Genomic DNA, 18,715 nt, shown 5'->3' with positions numbered 1-18,715 from the left:
CAGTCACATCCACAACTGGGAGCTGTTTCCGCATTGGCTTATCCTCTTAATTCTTTCTGGAATTATTTCTCCACTCTTCTCCCATAGCATACTGGGCACCTACCAACCTGGGGAGCTCATCTTTCAGTGGCATATCTTTTTGTACCCAGAAGTCAATACAGTAATGTAAAGCAATCATCCTCCAATTAAAAATAAATAATTTTCTTAAAAAGCTATGCTGAAGGATCTATGCCTGCTAAGCAACAATGTCACCTTAAAATCAACTTATTTCTTTTACCAAGAAACAAACCTGAAACCAAGACCATTGCCAAACCTGGCACATTCAACAGAAAAATACCATTCCCCTTGCATCTGTAGGTCACATGTGTGGAAAGAACAGCTGAATGTGATTTCCAAGTTGGATATGCTGGATTTGAGAATACTCAAAAATACTCTGCCGTGAAGTCTAGGTAATAGAGCAGGCTAGGTTGAACATTTCCCCCAAGAGAAAATCAATTTCACAAAACCACTCAAGTGTGGAAAGAAAAAAATAAAAGTTCAACAGTCATTGTACATTTCGTGAACCATAAAATCTGACACCTTTTCTGGGATTACTGAATAAAACATATAGCTTCACTTAAGTACAAAATGCCACTTGTAAAGACAGATTCTATAATAAAATAGACAGTGTGTGACCAACATTTTTTGTCTTTAAAGCAGGGCTGATAAATCATATTGAACTGTATTGTAGAAACAACTTAAACATTCCAGGGTGTTTATTTTCTTTAAACAAAAAAAATTTATGTGACTAAAGACACCACTTAGTAATATTTCTGAAATCTTTCAGTCATAGCTCTCCACTGGCATTTTTCCTACATTCACAATGGAAGCCTGTGGGAACTCCTGTGGTTTTTCAACCTCTACCCAATACTTTGGCCACCTGATGCGAAGAACTGACTCATTTGAAAAGACCCTGATGCCAGCAAAGATTGAGGGCGGGAAGAGACGACAGAAGATGAGATGGTTGGATGGCGTCACCAACTCAATGGACGTGAGTTTGAGTAAGCTCCGGGAGTTGGTGATGGACAGGGAGGCCTGGTGTGCTGCAGTCCATGGGATCGCAGAGTCAGAGACGACTGAGCGACTGAACTGACTGACCCATAAGCGTTTATTTCTTCTCAGTTTTCAAGTTACATATTTATTATTAAAATCTATATAGAAACTCATTAAAAATGTTTTTAAAAATCTGACAATCCAGTACCAGAGACGAGCTCCACCACATAACACTGGGCATGTCTGTTAACAAAGTTCCGTCACAATTCCCATCTGAAATATCTCTCAAGTTTCTTTACATTTTCTCAGAGTACAGAAGTGTTTTCCCAAAAATATTAATGTTGATGATTGCTGAGTGATGGTTATAGGTGATTTTGTTTTCTCTTTAAAGCACTCATTATTTTCCAAATGTTTTTACCTAATTTTTAAAGAAAATTCATAGTTTTTAAACCCTTCGGAAATTGAAAGCCAGAGTTTACTTGATGAAGCCTGACATTTAGTGAGAAAGTGGCATGACGCAAAGCAGGCAGGTAAAACCCAGCACTGTAAATGGGGACCAGGGGCCATAGACAAGATAAACAGTAGATTACTGGCCTAAAAGGCACTGCCACAGCCAAGGAGATCCGAAGTCCACAAATACTGACTTGGGACGTCTCACTCACTGCCTCCTCCTGGGCGCTTTCCCTTATATATATATGTATGTATGTGTGTATGTATGTATATGTGTATGTATATACACACGTATGTGTGTACGCACATATGTATGTGTATATGTGTATATATGTGTATGTGTGTATATGTGTATGTGTGTATGTACATGTGTATATGTGTATGTAGATACATATGGATGTGTATGCACATATGTATGTATATATGTGCATACATATGTATATGTGTATATATGCATATATGTGTGTACATATGCATGCACGAATGTCTGTATATATGTATATGCATGTGTGTATACATGTATGTATATATGTGTGTATGCATGTGTATACATGTGTGTGTGTGTGTGTGTGTGTGTGTATGTATATATGTGGGGCTTCCTTGGTGGCTCAGAGGGTAAAGCGTCTGCCTGCAATGCGGGAGACCCAGGTTTGATCCCTGGGTTGGGAAGATCCCCTGGAGAAGGAAATGGCAACCCACTCCAGTACTCTTGCCTGGAAAATCCCATGGGCAGAGGAGCCTGGTAGGCTACAGTCCATGGGGTCGCAGAGTTGGACACGACTGAGAGACTTTACTTACTTACTTATGTGTATATATGTATGCACACATGTATGTGTGTGTATGTGCATGTATATATGTCTCTGTGCATGTATATGTGTGTATATATGTATACACATGTATGTATGTATGTGTGTATATATGTATATACATATGTGTGTGTGTGTGTGTGTGTGTGTGTATGTATGTATGTATGTATACGTATGTATGTATGTATTTAGGCTGCGCCAGCTCTTAGTTGCAGTATGCAGGATCTAGTTCCCCGACCGGGGATCACACCTGGGTCCCCCGCACTGGAAGCATGACGCCTTAGTCACTGGACCACCTGGGAAGGACGTCAGGTGTCCTGCTTTCAAAGTGCCAGCCTTGTGGTCACTTCCTTTGCCTAGTAACTGTACTAGTTTCTTCCACTGGATCCCAGGCCCTGGCACCCGGCTGGAATACGGCCGCCCATCAACAGCACACGTACCAGGTGGTGGGGGTTTACTCTCCCACTCGGCGTTTTCCATCATCTGCTTGGCTATCCTCTCGGCATTGCACTGCTCCCGTTTCTGTTGTATGAGCTGCTGAAGCTCAGTTTTACAGGTTGTGATCCGGATCTGGTACGTGGATGGTAAAATTGTACTACTTAAAACCTGTATTGTTGGTTTTCTATTTTGGACATTTGTCACTTCTGGAACCTGCAAAACCAAAAGAATAAGTATCTGTGTCATAAGCAGTTATGTTTGATGATTAAAATGTACCCATGGTCTATTTATTACACCAGACTTTTGTCCTTATTAATGTACCAATTTTTAAATCCATCTAAATACAGGGACATATTTTTCAGTGAAAACCTAATTAAAATAAAGTTTAACCACTAATTCCAAGTCTCTATTTTTAAAAATTTATTAGTATAGCAATAACATTAAACAAAACTCTTTATTAAGTGAAAAAAAGAGAATTTTAATTCATTAGTTGATTCAATTAAAACGTAACTGGCTAGGGAAGAGTTACCTCAAATTAAAAACTTACTTCAAACATATCCAAGTCATGATGACATTTCTCATACAGAGCAAACTTGGGACTTTTCTTCCCAGAAGTACTTTTGCTATCTTACAGATATAACTATGTTATATTAAATGAAGAATAAAAGAAGATTTTAAAGGTTCACTGCAGCCTATGACTAGAACCATAGTTCATAACGACGTCTTCACCCCACAGTTTCAGACCACCTTATTCGGTGCTTTCAATACTGGATTTCCCTTTGGCTGTGAAGATAAACCTCTCCTGGAAAGAAAAATGTCCTTCCTAAAAGACACGTCACTGTATTGATTTTTCCAGTACAGCACACAGCCTTTAAAAACCCAAAACAGTAGAATGAGATCCAAAAACAAAAAGCACACTACTGCCGGGATGACAGTACCTGCGGGGAAGCCGACAAAGGGACACAGATCCCAGCGGAGGACTCGGAACGCGGCGGCTTCCCAGCCGGCATCACCTCCTGATCACTCCCTTTAGGCAAGGCCTGCTGGATGCTCGGTGGTTCCAGCGAGCCAAACATGCTTTTCCACTCTTCATTGACATTTGAGTCTTGTTTGACATGTTTTCTAGCTATGAAAAAAGATCAGAATAATCTGAAGGAAGCCCCTATAGCAAATACGGCTTTTATTACTCTTTGCGTGCACGGGGCGGAGGAAGGCGGGGCAGCATGGACTTCATGCGCTATGTACTCTTCATGAGGGCCAGTTTCTTTATATTCACATCTAAACTTGCTAGTTCTCATTTCATCTCTAGGGCAGATAGACAGAGGCACTTTCAACAGTGTTAGTAATTAGACCTAACTGCTTCCTAGTTGTCCAAGGCTAGCTCGATTTCAAGGAAACACTTTACCTGAAGAACCAACAAAAATATTACTTTTTCAAATGTCACTGACTACACTGATAAATATGACCTCTCTATATCCAGAATCAGTTACATGGGGTGAAAAAAAGAAGAAATAAAAAGTCATTTGCATCCTTATGCATATTCCTTCACATGTCTGTCAGCATTTCTACGAGAAATTTCCAGAACTGAAAATGTAAGTCAAATAGTAAAAAAATAATAATCATATTAATAATAGGTTCAATTTATAAGCTTAAAAACAGTGAATTTAGTGACAATGCTGACACACGCGTCATCAGTCTTTGCTAATCACAAAGGCAGAGAATGGCATCCCGTGTCTATTCACATTCACTTCATTGTTCCCCTTTTAAATGTGTATTTCTATCCTATCACTTGTGTGTTCCCATCCTTCACTGTTTCTCTCTAGGGAGCTTGTGGTTTTCCTTATGAACTGCATGAGTGCTCTAATTTCACGGCTCTGAGTCAGGGGTGCCCACCCCCAGGCGTGGACTGTGAGGAACCAGGCTGCACAGCGCATGGCTGGGTAGCCAGCGGAACGGAAACCAACCTCATCCCGCATCTGTGGAAAAACTGTCAGTCACTGGTGCCCAAAAGGCTGGGGGCTGCGGCTGTCAGCCATTCAGAGTTAAGCTGCAAATACTTTATTCCACTTAACAGTTAGAGGTCTTTTCTTTTTTTAATGTAATTCATCAACTGCCCTCAAAATCTGATACTGGAATGTTGTTGTTATGTTGCTAAATCTTCTCTGACTCTTTGGAACCCCATGGACTGTAGCCCACCAGGCTCCTCTCTCCATGGGATTCTCCAGGCAAGAACACTTAAGTGGGCCACTATTTCCTTCTCCAGGGGATCTTCCCAAGCCAGGGATCAAACCTGTGTCTCCCACATAGCAGGTGGGTTCCTTACCACCCAGCCCCCAGGAAAGCCTGATACTGGAATGAATACAAGGATTTTAAAAGGCACAGGAAGTGAGTGTATCTCCAAAAAAGGTTAAAAGGAAGAATGCATGAGATCTTAAAACCCTCACACAATCAATGCCAATGTCACAAGAGCCAACAGTTTTAAATCTCAAAACTTAAAATCATGAAAATTCCAAGTAGCCTGGTGGGCTAGAGTCCATGGGATCACAGAGTCAGACACCATGGTACGACTAACACTTTCACTTTCAAATCGTGAACGCAGCTCTCCTTTGCAAGACTATTCAATTCACTGGCAGTTACCCACTAGTAATGGGCTAGGAAACTTTACCCTCATTTTACATAGACTATTGATGTTGGGTTGGTGCTTAAAGGATTAAAACATAAAACTCTGCCTTCAATCATATACTTCCACAGAGGCAAGTAGGCTCTGGAGTCAGACTTTGGACTGAATTCTGACTCCACACATGCGAATCCATGAATTTGGAAAATTGCTTAATTTCTTAACTGTAAGTCCACTTCTCTACCTTTCCTCCCCCAAATCTCCTTGCTATTAAATATAAATGGAGTCATTCACTCACTGTATTTGAAAGTTACATATCTGAGGAAAGTGACTTCTTAGTTTTACTACTAAAACCTTAAGAAATAACTAATAATAACAAGCTAACACACACACACACACACACACACACACACACACAAATGTACTAACCTCGCTTGTCATCTGGTTCCTGTTTGGTTTTAACAAGATCAACTTGTCTTCCAGTTATACCTAAGGCTGCCAAATCAATTACACCTTTCTGACTACTATCATGGAGATGACTCTGATCCACTATATTGGCCTTTGCTTTGTTAGATTTCATCATGAAGTCTTTCAGAGCCAAAAGCTTGTCTTCCTCTTCCTCTGTCATTCCCTGGAAACAAATAAAACCATATGTCCTAGGTTATTTCTGCAAGTAGTAACAGGACTCAAAATGACTAACAACTGAAGGGTCAAACCACTCAATTTAAAATTTAAGAGTCAGACTGGTAAAATGAAGCAAGCAAAGGCAAGGGAAAAAGGAAATTATCAATACAGAACAACATTACTCTGATCTCCAAGGACACTCTCCCTCTACTGGGCATTTTCTACTTTGTATTGTGATTTATAACTTAACATTCTTTCTAAAAGGCAACATTCAAATATAATTCACCTTTGAAACCTCCAAAGAACTTAATACAGTGCCTGGTAGATCTTTAAATATATAACTTTGAATAAATAAACATCTAGTATCTAAAAAATTCTGCAAATATGAAGCAGAAGAAAGTGCATGTACGTGGACTTTGCCCCTAGACGTGCTGGGACACCGCTGTGAAGACACTCTGTGATACATAAAGCATTCTGAACACACGCCTCATGGACTGAAAGGCAAATGGAGGCAACACACGTGCCAGCATCCTGAGGTAGGATCCTCAAGTTCCTAAGTCAGGCAGCATCCCAAGTCAGGCTGCTTCAGTTCAAATTCCAGCCACGTTACTTACAATCTGTATGGCCTTGGGCAAGCCACCCACTTTCTCTGGACCTCTGTTTACCTATGAGGAAAATTACTAGCACCCATCTTAAAAGACTATCATAAAACTTTAGTAAGTTAATCCATATAAGACAAAATGCTTCAAACTGACAGCTAATGAATACTAATTAATTTAAATAATGAATTCAATGTGCAAAGTAAACATTCTGGTACTTGGAGCAGTTCTGCATTTTCTTAACTTTCCAACCTCCACCAACTCCTATAGAATGTTTTTATTATGCAAATGAAAAAATTAATAAAATGACAATTCCCTAAGGCCTCAACCTAAAATCCCTCTGAAACTGGAGCTTAAGGGAATAGTCACAATCCACTGGCACAAGACGAAAATCAACTCGAGAAAGTCAAAAAGCTAAGGAATAATGAAGTAAAATAACATTAAAGTTTACTACTTGTACAAGATCCTTGACAAATTTTTTCCAATATTAACCTGAAATTCACTTATTTACACTTCTCCTAAAATCTGCTTAGACAACGACACAGCTAATAGTTCTACTCTTTCTTTAGCCTACGTTTCAGCTCACAGGAAAGGACAGCTCTGCTTCAGTCCACACAAGGCAAGGCCAGAACGAAGGCTGAGTGGAGAGACTGCCCAACCATGGAGGAGCTGGAAACACATCCCGCTGAGCAAAGGCAGCCAGTCACAAAAGTTACATGCCGCACGGTCTCATTTACACGAGATATCCAAGACAGGCAAAGCCACAGAAACACAGGGCTGACTGAGTGGCTGCCGGGGGAGAGGCAAGTAGGGAATGACTGCGAATGGAGAAGGATGCTCTTCTCAGGCTGATGGAGATGTTCCAGGGGCGTCCCTGGGGGCTCAGACGGCAAAGTGTCAGCCTGCAATGCGGGAGACCTGGGCTTGATCCCTGGGTCAGGAAGATCCCCTGGAGAAGGGAATGGCAACCCACTCCAGGATTCTTGCCTGGAGAATCCCATGGAGAGAGGAGATTGGCAGGCTACATACAGTCCATGGGGTCCCAAAGAGTCAGACACGACTGAACAACTTCACAAATTCTAGAAAATGTTCTAGAATTATTAGACAGTGGTGATGATTTCACAACCTTGTGAATACACTAAAAACCACTGAAGTGTATGCTTTTAAGCACTAAATCTCACTGTCTACTAACTATATCTCAATTAAAAAAATGTTAGAAATGTACCATCAGACAACAAAGAAAAAAACCCTGACAAGGACAATCAGCTCAGTTCAGTCGCTCAGTCATGTCGGACTCTTTGCAACCCCATGAACGCCAGGCCTCCCTGTCCATCACCAACTCCTGAAGCCTACTCAAACTCACGTCCATCACGTCGGTGATGCCATCCAACCATCTCATCCTCTGTTGTCCCCTTCTCCTCTCACCTTCAATCTTTCCCAGCATCCGGGTCTTTTCCAATGAGTCAGTTCTTCACATCAGGTGGCCAAAGTATTGGAGTTTCAGCTTCAGCGTCAGTCCTTCCAATGAATATTCAGGACTGATTTCCTTCAGGATGGACTGGTTGGATCTCCTTGAAATCCAAGGGACTCTCCAACACCACAGTTCAAAAGCATCAATTCTTCGGCATTCAGCTTTCTTTATAGTCCAACTCACACATCAATACATGACTACTGGAAAAACCATAGCTTTGACGAGTTGGACTTTTGTTGGTAAAGTAATGTTTCTGCTTTTTAATAGGCTGTCTAGGTTGGTCATAATTTTTCTTCCAAGGAGCAAGCATCCTTTAATTTCATGGTTGCAGTCACCATCTGCAGTGATTCTGGAGCCCAAGAAAATAAAGCCTCTCACTGTTTTCATCATTTCCCCATCTATTTGCCATGAAGTGATGGGACTGGATGCCATGATCTTAGTTTTCTGAATGTTGAGCTTTAAGCCAGTTTTTTCACTTTCCTCTTTCACTTTCATCAAGAGGCTCTTTAGTTCTTCACTTTCTGCCATAAGGATGGTGTCATCTGCATATCTGAGGCTATTGACATTTCTCCTGGCAATCTTGACTCCAGCTTCTGCTTCATCCAGCCCGGCATTTCACATGATGTACTCTGCATAAAAGTTAAATAAGCAAGGTGACAATATACAGCCTTGAAGTAGTCCTTTCCCAATTTGGAACCAGTCCGTTATTCCATGTCCAGTTCTAACTGTTGCTTCTTGACCTGCATACAGATTTCTAGGAGGCAGGTAAGGTGGTCTGTTATTCCCATCTCTTGAAGAATTTTCCACAGCTTGTTGTGATCCACACACTCAAAGGCTTTGGCGTAATCAACGAAGCTGAAAAGTAGATGTTTTTCTGGAATTCTCTTGCTTTTTCAATGATCCATCGGAGGTTGCTAATTTGATCTCTGATTCTTCTGCCTTTCCTAAATCCAACTTGAACACCTGTAAGTTCACGGTTCACATCCTGTTGAAGCCTGGCTTGGAGAATTTTGAGCATTACTTTACAAGCTTGTGAGAGGAACGCAATTGTGCGGTAATTTGAACATTCTTTGGCATTGGAATAAAAACTGACCTTTTTCATTCCTGCAGCCCCTGCTGAGTTTTCCAAATCTGCTGGCATATTGAGTGCATTTGTTCGCAGTGGGCCCACTTAACATGGCACTCCAGGATGTTTGGCTTCAGGTTAGTGATCAAACCATCGTGGTTATCTGGGTCATGAAGATCTCTTTTATATTGTTCTTCTGTATATTCTTGCCACCTCTTCTTAATATCTTCTGCTTCTGTTAGATCCATACCATTTCTACCCTCTATTGTGACCATCTTTGCATGGAGGTTCCCTTGGTATCTCTGATTTTCTTGAAGAGATCTTGTCTTTCCCACTCGACTGTTTACAGCAAAAGTGTAGTCCATTAACACCCCTCAGACTTCTGCTTCCAGCCATGATGTATACTAGGGACAAGATTTACCCTCCCGCTTAAAACAACTTTGAAACCAGACAAAAAATATGAGATGACACTTTTCAGACACTGGAAAACAGGAAGCATAGGGCAATGATTCCCCCAGATAAAGATGAGTCCTATGACTGTCCCAGCTTACTCTTCGGAGTTTCCCGGCCATGGTGTGAGGAGGGCGATGGTGGGGGGACTCAAATAGAGTTCATCAGAGCCACGTTCAAGAGACAAATCAGAGTTCCAGGAAGCCAAATGGCCAAGCATGGGGCAGAGCCCAGAAGAAGAGAGATCCCACGCCAAGCAAGAGCTGTGGTCAGGGCACTGCCAGTCTCCCTCCGAGGGCTGAGCTACATGCGTGTGAACACCAACACCCAGGAGCCAAACAACCCCAGAGCTGACACAGGGCTGGGGACCACTCACTCTGCTCCTACCAGCTGGAAGTGAGAGACCGTTGACCACACAGAGCATCATGTCCTCACAAGTCCCTAGGAGTCAAGCTAAATAAAGGTTGCTCTGGATCTCTCCTAACAAAGCTCGAAACCAAGGCTTAAAATCATCAAACCAACTCCAAATATCTTTAACTGTAGAAAAAATCCAACACTATACAGCCATCCTCAAGACCCCCACACATAACAAAATCCACAGATGCTTGATCTCCTAGATAAAATGGCAGCACAGTATTTGCAGGGAACCTACAAACATCTCCCTATATACTTTATTTATTTTTTTTTTTTGGAATATACACAGAATATTATTAAGCTTTAAGAAAGAAGGGAGTTCTGACACATGCTAAAACATGGATGAAGCTTGAAGACATTCTGCTGAGTAAAATAAGCCAGACTCAAAAAATCTCAGAATACCTAAAATAATGTAAATATTATGTAAAAAGTTGTAAATACAATGTAAATAATATGCAAATAGTTACTAGCATGAGGCAAATTCAAGTTTTGCATTTTGGAACTTTGTGGAATTTTTTTTTTTTCCCGACCCACAGTTGGTTGAATTCATGGATGTGGAATGTGTGGATACAGAGGGCCAACTGTGTAGTGTAAAGGGATTCAGCACCAAACAGTATAAAATTCACCATCAACAGAGAAAGAAAAATGGATGGCCAGGAGTCAGAGATTAGATGAAAACTTACATTTTATGTGTATCTTCTTATAGAGCTTTTCAATTTTATACCATGCATCTATACTACCAAGTCAAAATCTTTTTAATTAAAAATATGTAAAAGTTTAAAATGTAAATTAAAGTATCTGTACTAGTATCTGTTTAAATGAATATGAAAAAAACAGGGAGCTGTCTCATAGATGAGATCAATCTAAAATAATCCTGACATGTGTCACCTCCAGATGGGAAAGCCTGTTGAAGATCTGGAGTACAGGCAGATTTCAGCTCCCACAGAGGTAATGTTCCAGAAGTGTACTTTAGGTCTATTACCTGGTGCTCTGTCAGAGAAACAACACTAGGCTGCTCTGGAAAGGCCTATTTCACGCACCCCTATCTCAAGTGTCCTCAAGAGGTCCTACAGAAAAGAGCACTGAAGAACCCCAAGCCAAAAAAAAAAAAAAAAAGAAATGCTGTAGGAGGGTAAATTATGCAGCGGCTAAAAACATATGTCTCCCCTCTGTATTCCTGACATTAGGACAAGGACTCAGTTCCCACCTTCAAACCCTCCTCTGGCTCCAGGCCACGTCTAGTACTTCCAGCCACTTCCCCACGTCTAGTACTTCCAGCCACTTCCCAACAAACTCAGCAGCAAAGGGACCAAAAAGGAAAAGCAGAGAAAAGGCCGCAAAGGGCGGGAGAGATGAGCTGCCCAGGGGCCTCTTCCTCAGTCCACATAAAACCCCAGCAAGCCTCTCAGCTTTGGCTCCCTATCCTCTGGGCATTTTGAGAGACAAGATGGCACTGTGTGGGGGGCGGGGGGGTCGTGTGTAGAGTGAAGATAGGTTCAGGGTCCAGCACTAGCTTTGAAACGTAATGTTCACTAACTGTGTGCACAGGAGGTAACTACCCTCACTGAGCCACAGTTTCCTCATCTAATAAAATGATGCCAATACCTACTCGTCAAGCTTATTTCAAGGACAGGCAGACAACACAGAAAGTAGACTCACTGCGTGTTCTCAAACCGGGGAAGCCAGTGTCGCGCTGCTACCGCTGAGGGCCTCAGAGACTGGAGCCTACTGTCCCCTCCAGCAGCAGCACTCAGCCCTTGAGGCAGAGCATCCCTGGCCCTGAGGAGTCTCCTGAGACTATCTGTGCCTAGTCTCCTAAGACTAGTCACAGAAACAGCATAGGACAGGGGACTCCGTGCTCCCCGCTTCCACTCACAGAAAGGAGAGACGAGTGAGGACCTCAAGCACTGAGGCTCAGGAATGCAAGCCAGTGAGAGTGCAGTGCTTTCATCAGGACCCCAGTGACGGGGGCTGGCACCAGGGGAGCAGCAGGGCCCTGGGGCTGGGAAGAAGAGCAGCAGGACACAGAAGGGCTACTGACGCTGCCCCTTCCCTCGCAGTGGGAAACTACCTGTGGCGCTGGGAAACTGACACCCACGGCAAGGTGAAAAGCAAGTATTAGGAGCTAAGGTGGTTCCACAAAATAACTAATGACTTACACAGAAGAGAAAACTTCCGTATAGAACAGTTCAACTTAATATACAGGATTTGCACGGAAGAGAGAAAATACAAAGGAATCATACTATTCGAGCTCCAAGAAACATCTAAATTGGGGAGGTTTTTATTGCAAGCTGAAATCTTTTTGATAAGAATTACTTGCTCAGGAGAAAGAATTGGAAAATATGATTCAATATTCGATTTTCCATAAACTGGAAAATATATCTAATGTACAAGCCAAGGTTAAAAGAAAACTCAAAGAAACAAGCTCTCTGGCAATTCAAGTCACACCAAACTGAAGTTCTCTGAAACACAGGAAACAGAACTGCTGGCTTAGAAGGGACGTTCAGAGGCAGCTCAAGTCTCCAGATAAAGTTAGACCTCAAAGAACCAAGAGGGTTATTCACCAGCATCCCACGGAAGCCTACTGCAGCATTCAATCACCCAAACCAACATCTGGGCATCAGACGGCACCGGATGCTCAGTGACAGGCATCACTGTGAGAAGGGATTTAGCACCCAGAGCTGACTGATTCTCTCTCTCCAGCAGAGGTGCTTCCTCATCTTCTTTTCTCTCAGACGAGATAATGACTGATACTCATGCTCTTAACCATCATGTCCCACAGACTTAAAGACATTCATTAAAGGCAACCCCAAGTATTCACTTTAAGGCTCATGGAACATCTTTTCAGAAACCGTAACCTTTATTTCTAACCAGTTACATTCCTACTTTGTCTTCTCTAGGATCCACACACCCCCTCTAAAACAGGATGCTGAATCTAGATTTAAATAATGCCAAGCATAATAACAAGGATTCCTAGTTCTAAGAAGATTTTAGGATTCAAATCCACAGATTTCCAAGATATAGCAGTAAACTACTGGTTTATTCAATCTAAGACACATTATAAGTCCCAGCATTTTAGCTGTTTGCATGTAGTGAAGACTCTAAATTTGAGCTGAATTAAACCAAGATTTTTCTTTATTGCGTTTGTGTTCTGTAATTTTTTTTCTTTCTTTATATTTTTGATGAAATATGAAATACAATCAAGAATATTACTTAAATCTAAGGTTGTATCTACTTTTTCCCTTGTTTACATAGCCAGTAACCACAAACACACTTACTAGGTCTCCCATGATTCCTTATTTAACTGAACCCAGTGCCTTATCATTATCACAGCATGCCTTAGATATCAAAGCAAATACATATCTGCCAGATTTTTTATTCATTTGCTATGCTACAACTTAATCAAAAAAATTCTTACACACTAGATGTATGCCGCCAGGTTTTCATAAAATCTGCATTTAAATGTAAGATTTCGGAAAGGCGATATTACCTGTGAGAGCAATTTCTTCAGAAGCTGTGCTATGGCAGGATCCTCAGGTGGAGGGCAGTCAGGAAGAGACCCCTTTCGCTTCTTCTGACGCATGTGAAGATGTCTGAACAAGCTAGTAATATCTTTAGACCTCAAAGCATAATCAAATATAGAACGACTTACTGGCTCTTTTAAAACACTGAGTAGAACAAGTTTTCTTTCAATCTATATTAGAAAAAAAAAAAAAGAATCAGCCAAAGATATAATATACAGTACAGCTATTTTCAAATTCAATACATATAACCTGTGTAAAGTTAACATAGGTATTCATTTTCTAAGAAAATGGGAGATATCAACGTCTGCAACTTTTGCTTAGAAGAAAAAAGAACACCAGTGATCTTTAGAGAGTGAAGGTATTTCTTCACTCATTGTTAGCATCTGAGTATACATTTGTGTCTATCATACTTGAATATTATCAGTGTCCAGACTAGAAAAGTTCAGAGCCCGTTTTCTAGATCTCAAAACGTCAGGTGACTTTCCAGATCTACGAAGCATCTGCAGCTCAGAGGTCTAACAGCCAAAAGGTTCTAATCCAGGGAAGATGCTCAGTAGCCACAGGGCCGCCTTCAGTCCTCAGCTTTCCCCACCAGCTTCAACCACTTCTAAAAACATTACTCTCTCCAGAGTTCTTAAAATCTTTTCTTTCTTAATCCCCAAGAATATTCTCCTTGTCAATGCATTTATAATAAAAGGGGTTAGTTAAACAGTAACCAAGAGGACTTTTTTAGATACATTTAACTACCTGGTGAGTTGGCCAATAGAAACCAGCATAAAAAGGTATCTTTTGTCTAATCGAAACTGCAGAAAAGTAAGAATTGTGAAACATATAGATAAGCAGTCTCTCAACTCCTAAACCTGGCCTTTCAAGATATAAAACAATGATAAAAGCAAAAAGTAACACTAATAACAATTTCTGAGAAACAAGGGGAATGGTGCAGATTTCTAACAAACCATGTAAATATCACATTTATTTTAGTAAAACACAACTAAAAGTTACTACAAATGTATGCAATTTTTCAATCCCAGAAACACTTCTTTCTTTCATTAACAGTTTAATAGCCAAACTTCTACGGCTCATAATAGAATAAGTAGTCAAAGCAGTAGGGATCACTAGACCTATTTCTAAGAAAGCCTTAATAAACTTCAAAAAAGGAGGATGTATTTTTAGCAATATTATCCATCTTTCACAGATACATAAATTGTTCTCGGAATGAAAATTTTAATTTACAAACTCTATGAAAGAAAGAATGATGATCCTCCAAGTTGGATTAATCTATTATGAAAACTAAAGACTGAAGACAGTCACAGCTACTTATTTGCAGAGGATATCCAAGGCCATTTTCTCCAACCATAGGGAAGGCACACTGGGCTTATAAAAGTAGGAGAAAGCTAGAGTGGAACAGGAAATTGCAAAAGAAAAACAGGTATTTTAGGCTGTTTTACCAGCTAGAATCCTCTCAACAGTCCATTCAATTTAAATATCTATCAATATTTTGAAGCTGACTGTCCAACAGAATGAAGGGTATAAACTCTGACAAGGTGGATAAATAATCGCTTTGCATAAACCAGAGACCCAAAGTTTATCAACAAGTGCTACACTGCTGGGGAAGGGTGGGGGAGCAAGGGGGGTCAGCGGGCATTAGATTTTAAAAAAAAAGAAAGAAACCAGAACCAGTGAGTGCTCTGAAAACCAACTTTTGAAAAAGCCTGCTTCCAATTTATTATATATGTGGACCGGGCTGAAATCAGCTATACTTTTATAACAAAAGCAGGTCCATCCATATATATTTCCGCTGCACTTCCCGTAACAGCAGACGCCTCAGACACCGCACAAAGAACAGGTGAACCACTGAGGGCTGCACTGCACGCCACATGCTGGACAGCATAACAGCTCCCTGGACTCCCTCACCTTCCCGAGCGTCTGCTCATTAACATTACCTACCTGGAAAGAAGTATGAAAATTCTATAGTCCAATTTAAATCTTTACAAGTTTAAATAAAAATAGGACTCTCCAAACCTTTTTCTTAAAGGGGCCCAGTTGGAAGGGAGGTTTGATACCAAGCTGGAACATGCGTACCTGTATTATTGGTTGAGTAATATATGGGTCAAGGTAAGGCATCAGTTTGCAGTAGACATCAGCTGTGCTTATTTGGTGAGCTACCACGGTGATAAATCCCACAGCGCCATAGCGTATCCACAGGTTGGGATGACACAGAAAGGGGGCTAAGAGGGAAAAAAAAAAGGCATGGATTAAACCATGTTCATAAAGAGTTTCACACTATCAAGATACCATGTTCATAAAGAGTTTCCCACTATTAAGATAAACAAATTCTTACCTTATAACACTATCGACAAAGGGATTATAGCAAATGTTACCATCAGGTCACCTCTGATTGTCCTGGGACATACACTGAACCAGGTGAACATACTGACGTTATGACATTACTGACCATAAGTATGAACAACACCATAGAGAGTAAAACCAGTCACCTCTTTCCTTGGAATTTAAACTGTTATATTTTCAGTCAGGGCTGAAGGTGAGGGGACATACACTCATTTAAGAGGTTGAGTTAAAAACTAGTGGACGGGGATATGAGGCGCAACAGTACACAGCGAACTGTTACCCCCCCATATAATCCACCTCACAGAGTCCAAGGACGCAGCATCCACCACATAGAGGGCAAGGACACCGCGAAGATGGCTCTCCTCCAAGTCATGGCTTGGGTTAAGGGAATGATTTCACCTGACTGACATTCATTTAAATGCAAAGGTCTGATCGTATGAAATACAATACTCATGAATTCATTCACAAGGCAATATGAATTGAGGCTGAAAGGCAGAAAACATACGCTGCCCATTGTTAAAGAGTTAAGATGTAAGATTAAATCACAAAATTAAATGAGTATCTTTTCACATCTTTTAACTATTTTTTGTACAACACCTAAAGTCAACGATTTCAACTAACTGAAGATTTAGGATAAAATTCAAACAGCTAAACTAACTGGATTTAGAATAAAATTCAAACTTCTAAAAACAAAAAACAAACAAACAAAAAAAACAAAAAACTTAGTTCTGAGGATACAAAGACATCAGCACTGAGGGAATACTGACGTCATAAGAAACTCAGGCTAAACCACTACAATATTGTAAAGTAATTAGCTTTCAACTAATAAAAATAAATGAAAAAAAGAAAAGGAAACTCAGGCTAACAGAGAAATAAGAATTCTGTCACCAGGATGTTGATACTAGGTGGAGTGAGATGCTCCCTTCGTCTCTCCCCTTTACTCTACAATCAGTACAACACCGAAAACTCAACAAAGGTGCCTCTGTCCAACATGACCAGGTGTAGAATTCCACTCACCTAGACCTCCAGAGGTGGGGGGACCGGAGCAAACGGGGAAGGTGGGAGCAGGGAGTACACAGTGGTGACTGCAGTCTGCCCTCCGCCCATGGCAGCTGAGCCGGGGCCCCAGAGGCAGCGGCTCACACAGCCCTGGCCTCCCTGTAGCAGCACCAACAGCCTCCGGTGACCGGGCATCACACCGACAAGCCTCCGGTGACCGGGCATCACACCGACAAGCCTCCGGTGACCGAGCAAAAGCGGGCCTGGGACCCTGTCCCCCCAGTCACAGAGGCGCCCACAACTCCAGCTCCCACACCTCCAGCCACGGCAGCAAAGCCCTCAGACCTTACAACACCAGACCCGTCAGAGATGGCCCCGCAACCCCAGCTCTTGCCCACCCTCCCCCTCTTCCTGTGAGAGTGACACCTGGGACTCAGGAGATGCTGCACGTGACCAAGGGCCTGCTATCCCGATGCCCCAGCAGGGACGCCAGCAAGAGCGGAGCACACTGCACACCACCCCCGGGGTGCGGGCAGCGATCGTGAGGTCACAGGCTACACCTCTAAGAGAGGCAGCAGACGGTGCAAACCTCGGGCTCCTAAATACAACCAGAGGCAGCACAGACAAATGAACTTTACAAGTTAGGCTACAGTGCCACCTAACGGACAACAGAGAAAGACTACTCACTTCTAGCCTGGTGAATCGGAATCAAGAAGTGTTCACCATTTCCAAGGCACAGGAAGAGAAACACCCTCATCAAGCACGTTGAAGAAGAGCAGGAACATTGTGCCACAAAAAGGAAATGAAAATTTTCCAGAAACTAAATCACTGAATACAGGGATCTGACAGACAATTCCAGACAGACATCATGAGGAAACGCAAAGAGTCACAGGAAAACTCACAGAGGCAGTCCAATGAGCTCAGGAATGAAATGAATGAACAGGAGGAACAGTTTACCAAAGAGAGTACAATGCAAAAAAAAGAAAAAGAAGTTTGCGCTCATGGCTCTTTGTCAGCGAGCAAGGACGCTTCTGAGAAAGCAGAACGGCACCAGCACCCGAGAAAGACCACCCCCTTCAGTGACCATCCCACCCAAAGGGTCAGAAGGCATCTTCTGAGGTCTTCCGGAGCCCCGCATGGGGCTCAGCCTCTGCGACTGCGAGGAGCCCGCCGAGGTGCGCGAGCAGCGAGCAGGCAGGCTTCCCCGGAGGAAAACAGGAAGTCTTTCTCCTGATTCACCAGAAAAACACTGACCACCGTCACTGCTGCAAGGAGGTTTCAGTGCTCAGGAGCTGAAACCTTTAAACAATCAGAGACCCCATGCCTCTAGCATGAGAACACGCCAGGAGCCCCTTGGGCTGGGACTGGCAAGATCCAGCCTGGAGCCTTTGGAGCGGAAGCACTGACTCCAAGACCCTAGACGACCAGAGGCTAACCCTGGGAGTATCAGAGAGTGAGAACTCACACAGAGGAGACCACTTGATACAAGACCGGGAATCACCCAACCACCAGCAGGACCCTGGGTAGGACGCCTCAGCAACAAACAAAACAGAAATACAAACCCAGTCCTCAGCAGACAGGATGACCACCTCACTCAGCCCTGCCCATCAGAGGAAAAACAAACACGCAAACAAAACTCAGCACAGATCTCACCCTATATGAAGCTCACACTAACCACCAGACCAAGCTTAGGGGGGCAGAAAACAAAAGGAAGAAAGAGTTCAACCTTGAAGCCTGGGAAAAGGAGACCTCAAACACAATAAGTTTAAAAATAATCATGAGAAGGCAGACAAATATTACACAAATGAAGGAACAAACTTAGAAACACAGAAGTCCAAATAAAGGAAGAGGAAACTACAAATCAAAACTACAGTAA

The 18,715-nt window shown here is 42.1% G+C and overlaps 1 protein-coding gene across 3 annotated transcripts in view; it reads right to left on the bottom strand.

The window, feature by feature from the left end:
- The window catches only part of PIK3R4 (phosphoinositide-3-kinase regulatory subunit 4), an 85,021-nt gene that overhangs the window by 30,026 nt on the left and 36,280 nt on the right, over positions 1 to 18,715 (bottom strand). For all 3 annotated transcript variants that reach the window (XM_020894747.2, XM_020894745.2, XM_070466992.1), the window contains exons 8-12: positions 15,574 to 15,719; positions 13,458 to 13,661; positions 5,773 to 5,974; positions 3,665 to 3,852; positions 2,729 to 2,939 (exon numbers count right to left, since the gene is read on the bottom strand). In XM_020894747.2, the coding sequence (XP_020750406.1) occupies positions 2,729 to 2,939; positions 3,665 to 3,852; positions 5,773 to 5,974; positions 13,458 to 13,661; positions 15,574 to 15,719 (951 nt within the window). The remainder of the gene's footprint in view (positions 1 to 2,728; positions 2,940 to 3,664; positions 3,853 to 5,772; positions 5,975 to 13,457; positions 13,662 to 15,573; positions 15,720 to 18,715) is intronic.

The sequence above is a fragment of the Odocoileus virginianus genome, chromosome 4, assembly GCF_023699985.2.
Source record: "Odocoileus virginianus isolate 20LAN1187 ecotype Illinois chromosome 4, Ovbor_1.2, whole genome shotgun sequence".
In the NCBI taxonomy this organism is placed as follows: Eukaryota; Metazoa; Chordata; class Mammalia; order Artiodactyla; family Cervidae; genus Odocoileus; species Odocoileus virginianus.
Note: the sequence above shows the minus strand (reverse complement) of the source record. Positions and strands in the feature narration are given on the sequence as shown.